Here is a 7,500-nt window from a genome sequence, read left to right as displayed (position 1 = left end):
ACACACACACACACACACACACACACACACACACACACACACACACACACACACACACACACACACACACACACACACACACACACACACACTCCACAGTCATACACACAATTAGGTATGAAATTCACCATCTTTTTCTAAAGCTGTATTGGGGGAAAAAATAATTGGGCTTTGTTAAAATGAATTATGCAGAACAATTGTACTTGAAAGATGATTCGGCTATAAAGTCACTCACAAACCTCTGAACTTCATCCTCCTGCAATCATCCTTTTCTCTGTGTCCATGAATACATAAACAGCCTCTGCAGAAAAAAAAGTGTATTCCTTTATTCTATTGTACCGCGAACAGTTAATTCCGCTGACCCATTTTTGGATATGTACGGTGTAATCTGCCTGGCTTAATGCTAAGTAGCATTATGCATTAACGTGTGCGTTGGTGAAAATGGTGATTACTGCATTATTCTGTCCTGCTGTGTGGATAAAATAACGTGATAATCACCATTTCATCAACACTCATGCACATGTGTGTTGGAGGTGCTCGCCAGTCTCTTGAGCATCTTGTTGCGAGTGTTTTCACACCCCCTTTCAAAGCTTCTTGTGAGGGGAATAGTGTGAATATTACCATTAGCCACGAACGCTGATAGTATATACGTCAGAGATGGGAAGGAAGGGAAGGATGACAGAAAAAAGAAAAACACACCGCCGTGTGATTTAGAATCAATTAACCTCTCCTCCTGACCCCTGCTTTATTAGCATTGGAGTGCCGGCGCCGGCTGAAGCTCTACAGAATGGAAATCGTGTGCGGTAGAACTTCCTCCACTCCGCGTTCTATTTCAAGACTCAAGAAAGATGGGAGGAAGGGAGAAGTGGACAGATGGAGGGAAGGAGAGAGCGAGGGAGGGAGGGAGGGAGGAAGGGAGGGAGAGTGGAGTGTGTGGGAGAGTACGGGTGGTTTTATGTTAGCACGTGTCAGAGGATGTGAAGGTTAGCCCTTTATTAAAGGGGGGCTAATGAATGCCTTGCCTAAATGAGGTTTCAAGGGGGTCCGGTGTTTTCATTTCACTCACACTTTCTGCCGACGCCACCCCCGTAGAACAAGACTCAGGGAAAAAAATCCACAACAGTTCAGCACACTCGCTAACTACGTTTGGGGGGAAAACAACACAAAAGGCCCAGCACTCTGCTTTTACGTAGTGTTAGATGACCTAAGCAGGACATAAATGGTTCTACACACGTGCAGTAAATGTTAAGAGGGGACATACAGCCATTGTACATAAATGTCATGTCTGGTTTAAATGTGCAGCGTGTACGAAATAAATTAGCATTTTTAGCAAGGTCAGTAAACGGCATTTGCATGTTGCGGAGGGAAAACGTACCAACTGGGAGGCTGTCTGAAAATTACAAAAAGAAAGAAACACCCGAACTTTTCATGTTAAACTTTCTAGAATAATTTATTACCCTCAAGGCTACAACATGGGTTCCCACCACAGGGTCATGACAGATAATAATTCACCCCGTCAGCAGGCAAAATCACAAGTTACCCAAGCGAAACGAGTCCAGTAGAGATGGGATTTATGGCTCTTTGAAGGGGATCCGGATCTTAATGGTTCATTCCTTTCATAGAGCTATTCAAAATACTCATTTGGCTCGTGCTTAAACACTTATTCAGTGTTACAGTAAGAAAATGGCATTTAAGAGACTTTGGCTCATTTCGCCTAATCGAGGACTGTCTGTCATCCTTCAAAAGATCATCTGTGACGCAATCTGATGAAAAGGTACTCGTGTTTTTTTAAATGGTATGCTCACGAGACGGTCGAATACTCCAAAACAAACGAGGAGAAAAAAAAGGAAAATAACGGTTCGCCAGTGGCGACTGGATTCCCATCGTTCACATTTAGAACCCGTTCAGAAGACTTGATTTGTTTACCGTCACCACAACCAGAGAGAGTAGAGAGAGAGAGGTTCCATTGGCCCATTGTTTCCGGGTTCTAATATTGCAAGGGGGAGGGGGGGGAAATCCCCTTTTAGGCAGGCCTAGGCAGACCTAAGGACTGTTCTATTCAATGCTAGGAGTATTATGACACGCCGCTTTAGGCAGACCGGAACCTGGTCATGTTAGGTGCCCATAGCAACCTATTACATTGGCATATCTCTATATACTTAAAGAATCTCTGACCACAACCCTACAGCCCAACCCGGTCTAGTCTGGTGTGGTCTGGTCGTGGGAAGGCCTGGGCACAAAGCTGATGCTCCAGAGCACACAGTTTATAGAAGCATCATCACCTGAGCTGCGGGTGCGCTTCAGCCTAAATGATAGTGCTGAGCTACATTTAAAGCACACTTGCGCTGTCAGCTCAATAGGTAACGCTATTATTAGCAGCATCAGGAGATGGAGAGAGAGAAAGGGGGAGATGGAGAGAGAGAGAGAGAGAGAGAGAGAGAGAGAGAGAGAGAGAGAGAGAGTGCCATCCTCGGCAGCCTACGCATCACAGCGGTGCAGGAGTCTTGGCACAGCAAGCTGAGGACACAGAGCACTGTGCACGTACAGTACACACACACACATCACACACACACACACACACACACACACACACACACACACACACACACACACACACACACACACACACACACACACACAAAGCCCACATCACATCAACAGTGCACGTGTTAGCATGAGCAGAAAGCACAAACCAAGCCCGCCGTATGGTGCCTTGCAAGACCCGAGCTTCATTTCCCAGGAGGCACCGGGGACTGATAAAAAAACAAACGTGTTGTTCCTCTAAGTGGCCTTTATGCGTTTTACACAGTAAGCAGCGCTTACACACTTTTGCTCCTAAATTGTGGAGCCTGCTGTTGCACCACAGTGCATCAGAGACTAGGAATTTTTTTCAGGGTTTTTTTTTTTATTGTTTGGTTTGTTTTTTTACCTGCTGCTTTTCCTCTATAGTCTGTGTCTGTCTGTCTGCTTCTTCTCTGCTAAGCTCAAGCTTTGCTTGAAAAATGGCTTCGCAAAGTAAGGCTATTTGCCGTTTTTATCAACACTACCGGTATTTACTATTCTCACCATTTTCCCTCCAGGCAAGTAGGGCAGCAAAAAAAAAGAATTCTCCACTGTGGTTGATTCTCTGCTGTTCCAGTGCTTAGTAATCCATGGCCTGATTGTCATCAACTTTCAAATCTCTTCGAGACTTGGTCTGACCAAGAGCATAATAATTAACGTATCCCAAACGGCATGGTTGAACTGTCTCAGTTCCCGATTTTTTGGGAGATTGGAAATTATATTTACATTGCTCTTGGCCTGACTAGAAGCAACACAGGTGTTGCATCACTAGCAGTGCGTGGCCTGGCTAAGTAACCCTAGGAGTAATAGAAAGTAGAAAGTAATGAAGTGGATGTAGTAGTTGCAGTGGTGGTGAATGTTTTAGTAATAATAATGTTCTTTAAAAAATTGTTTTATACGGCGCCTTTCATCGAACTTAAGGTAGTAGTAGTATTAGGGTCAGTGACTTCTAGATAAGCTTTGCATCGTACCATTCCCCTCACCCGTTATAAATAGAACACAAACACACGGCCTTCCATGGCTCATTACTTAAATAACTTGTGTAGTAAAGAAAGTCAATTAAGTGAATTCAACAACAGTGCATATTTTTGTACACTTGACATCTTTGCGCTGATTGGATTTTGTCATCCATGTGTCATTGGCAGTGATCAGCTGCGGTGACCCTGGCATCCCGGCCAACGGTTTGCGCATCGGAGAGGACTTCACGGTGGGTCAGAACATCACCTTCGCCTGCCATCCCGGCTACATCATGGCCAACAGCACCGGGCCCACCCGGACCTGCACCCACAACAGCACCTGGAGTGACACCCTGCCTGCCTGCAAAGGTACCGTACATTTTTTTTTGGTGATTGTCTTTTTATTATATATTTTCAAAAATTATACATCAAAGACGTATCAAAGAGGTACCTTATGGATAAGAGTACAAAAAAAAATAAAAAATACATAACACTCCAAACTCATGCTGGCAGCAAACTCAAAGAGACAGTCTTCACAGAAGGTCTTTTAGGGCAGCAGCTATGCCCATCCAAGTGTTAACAGTGGAGGAACTGTACATTTTTATACTGCAGTACTTTTTTCTGTCATATTTTCTTTTCTTTTTTTTCCCCTTTCATTCTTTCATTGTGTAGCCTCTTTGTGCAGATGGGGTCGCCGGCGGGCCTATTCACTACTTGCTGAAAATACTGAACCACATCATAACAACATTGCTATGACATTACCGAGAGCCTTGAGTAAAAGATTAAGAAATAGCCATTGTAACTCTGGTGACAGTAAGGTTATAACAGGCTCTGCGCAAAGGGGTTAAGAAAGAGCATTCCAACGGTACAGCATGCTGTATGCCATGCCTTGGCCTTGCCACCTGTAAGCTTCCGCTCAATTCACACTTCCCTCCACGTTGTGTCTTGGTCTGATATTCTGAGACAAGACTACTCCTGTTACCAGGCAACATGACCAACATGACCAAACAGCGAATGGCTTGGGGACGAGGGAGCTGGGCGAACGATGACACATCACATAAGACAAGAGTGGATTTGATGTTACGACCAAACGTTCACTTCAGGGAGAAGATACTGCACACTCTTAATCCATCCAATGTTGTATTTATTTGAACAAACAACGTTTTGGCCAGTCTGGCCTTTCTCAAGTTTTTGCGAAACATTAGCCATTGGGTGAAATCAGACGCACATTTCAAACTTCAAAAAACAGTTTCACTTCTCCCAACAGTAATCAATTCTCAAATGAGCAGTTCCGGGCCTGCTTCATGAAATGAGTTTGAGGGTATGTGAGGAGGACCATGCTACCAGAGAGAGTAGATAAGAGAGAGGTTCCGTTGGCCCATTGTTTCCGGGTTCTATTATTGCAAGGGGGGGGGTATCCCCCTTTAGGCAGACCTAGGCAGACCTAAGGACTGGTCTATTCAATGCTAGGAGTATTATGACACGCCCCTTTAGGCAGACCGGAACCTGGTCATGTTAGGTGCCCATAGCAACCTATTAAATTGGCATATCTCTATATACTTAAAGAATATCTGATGCTACTGCATGCCAGCCAGTCAGCTCCCCACATTCAGAGCCATTCAGGGCTAAGAGAACATGGCAAAACGGGCGCTTGGAGCCAGTCATTCATTCTTATGCCTTCGTCCATTGTACCTCTTTGCATTGAGTTTATTCATGTTTTGTATTTGAAATGAAGGCCACAGAGATAGGGCTAGAGGAGAATAGTGGACAAGGAAATAACTTTTTCACACACAGATACACCCCCATGAACGCACGCACGCACACGTGCAGGCACACACGTAGGCACGCACGCATGCACACAAACTCTAACTCATTCACACACACTCTCACACACGTACACACACACACATGCACACGCACACTCTCACTCACACACACACTCCCTCTCTCTCTCACACACACACACACACACACACACACACACACACACACACACACACACACACACACACACACACACACACACACACACACACACACACACACACACACACACACACACACACACACACACACACACACACACACACACACACGCACCACTGCCACCTCCACTGCCTACTATACTCACAGAGAAAGCAGATGAGCTAAGATAGAGCTAGTCAAGCATTTCACAGTGGAGATTGAGCCCCAGTGGATGAGCTTAAAAAGTAGAGGTGTGCCTAGAGGTGTGTGTGTGTGTGTGTGTGTGTGTGTGTGTGTGTGTGTGTGTGTGTGTGTGTGTGTGTGTGTGTGTGTGTGTGTGTGTGTGTGTGTGTGTGTGGGTGGGTGGGTGTGAGAGAGAGAGACAGAGAGAGAGAGAGAGAGAGAGAGAGAGAGAAAGAGAGAGATAGTGTGTGTGTGTGTGAGTGTGTGAGTGTGTGTGTGTGTTTGCGTACGTGCGTGCGTGCGTGCGTGTGTGCGTGCGTGTGCAGGAGAGCCCTTGATGCCAAGGAAAAGATCTGGGAATATGTATCAGTAAAAGATTCCTCCTCCATTTTCCTCTATTTCCCTCCTCCCATTCTTCCATCCTTCATTCTCTTCCTTCCTGCCTTCCCCTTGTCTTTCTTCAAATGTTCTCCTCCGTCCTCTCTTCCCCCTTTGTTTCTTCCTTCATTCTCCTTCATCTCTTACTTGCTTCTTTCTCCTCCTCTTCCTCTCTTCCACTTTCCCTCTTCATGTATTCTCCTCCCATCCCGTGGTCCTCTTTTCTTTCTTTCTTTCTTTCTTTCTTTCTTTCTTTCTTTCTTTCTTCCTTTCTTTCTTTCTTTCTTGTTTCTTTCTCTCCTTCTTCCTCTCTTCCACTTGTCTCTCTTCCTTTATTCTTCTCCCGTCCCGTGGTCCTTTTTTCTTTCGCGCTTTAATTCCATTTGAGCTCCACTATCACAGAGAAAGATCAGAGAGGGTCTTTGACAGGGGAGAGAGAGAGAGAAAGAGAAGAGAAAGAGAGAGAGAGAGAGAGAGAGAGAGAGAGAGAGAGAGAGAGAGAGAGAGAGAGAGAGAGAGAGAGAGAGAGAGAGAGAGAGAGAGAGAGACTGGCAGCTGGCTGTCGGCTGCCCAGCTTCCCGGCTTCCTGGCTTCCACTCCTCCGCTCCTCTGCCTTATGGTAATGTCCACAGCCAGATCTGTACCCTCAGCCCCCGAGCGCAGCGCAGCGCAGCACAGCGCAGCGCAGCACAGCACAGCACAGCACAGCACAGCACAGCACAGCACAGCACAGCAGAGCACAGCACAGCACAGCAGAGCACAGCCTGACAGAAGACAGCACAGCACAGCACAGCACAGCACAGCACAGCACAGCACAGCACAGCACAGCACAGCACAGCACAGAACAGCACAGCACAGCACAGCACAGCACAGCACAGCACAGCAGCCAGCTTGGCCTTGTATGCTCTCTCCTCTCTCCCTCTCTTTTCTCACTCACCACTCACTCCACCCACTCCTATCCTATGCATCTTCACCCTTTCCCCAAGTGGAGCACAGCACAGCACAGCACAGCACAGCAGTCAGCCAGGGCCATTTCACTCTCCAGTCTCCAGTCTCCACTCCCCATTCCCTTCCCCTCACTCATCATCCTGTCCAACCCAACACTCTCTCCGTCCCACTCAGCACCTGAACTCAGCCCATCACCCTCTTCCCTGACCAGGAGAGGGAGATTGCCAGCCTGGCCATGTGTGCTCTCGCCATTCTCCACTCTCCACTCTCCACTCTCCACTCTCCACTCTCCAAGCCCAGCACCCTCTCCTCTTTGACTTCACCATCCAGCCCACTCCTGTCTTACGAATCTTCAGCCCTTAGCCTGAGTGCAGTAGAGCGGAGTGGCCAGCCTGGGTGTGAGTGTGAGTGTGAGTGTGAGTGTGTGTGTGTGTGTGTGTGTGTGTGTGTGTGTGTGTGTGTGTGTGTGTGTGTGTGTGTGTGTGTGTGTGTGTGTGTGTGTGTGTGT

At 46.7% G+C, this 7,500-nt stretch overlaps 1 protein-coding gene across 1 annotated transcript in view; it reads left to right on the top strand.

The window, feature by feature from the left end:
- The window catches only part of csmd3a (CUB and Sushi multiple domains 3a), a 393,918-nt gene that overhangs the window by 307,373 nt on the left and 79,045 nt on the right, over nt 1–7,500 (top strand). Inside the window, exon 60 of the mRNA XM_063199008.1 lies at nt 3,708–3,887. Coding sequence (XP_063055078.1) covers nt 3,708–3,887 — 180 coding nt within the window. The remainder of the gene's footprint in view (nt 1–3,707; nt 3,888–7,500) is intronic.

The sequence above is a fragment of the Engraulis encrasicolus genome, chromosome 5, assembly GCF_034702125.1.
Source record: "Engraulis encrasicolus isolate BLACKSEA-1 chromosome 5, IST_EnEncr_1.0, whole genome shotgun sequence".
In the NCBI taxonomy this organism is placed as follows: Eukaryota; Metazoa; Chordata; class Actinopteri; order Clupeiformes; family Engraulidae; genus Engraulis; species Engraulis encrasicolus.
This window is presented reverse-complemented; position numbering and strand designations above follow the sequence as displayed.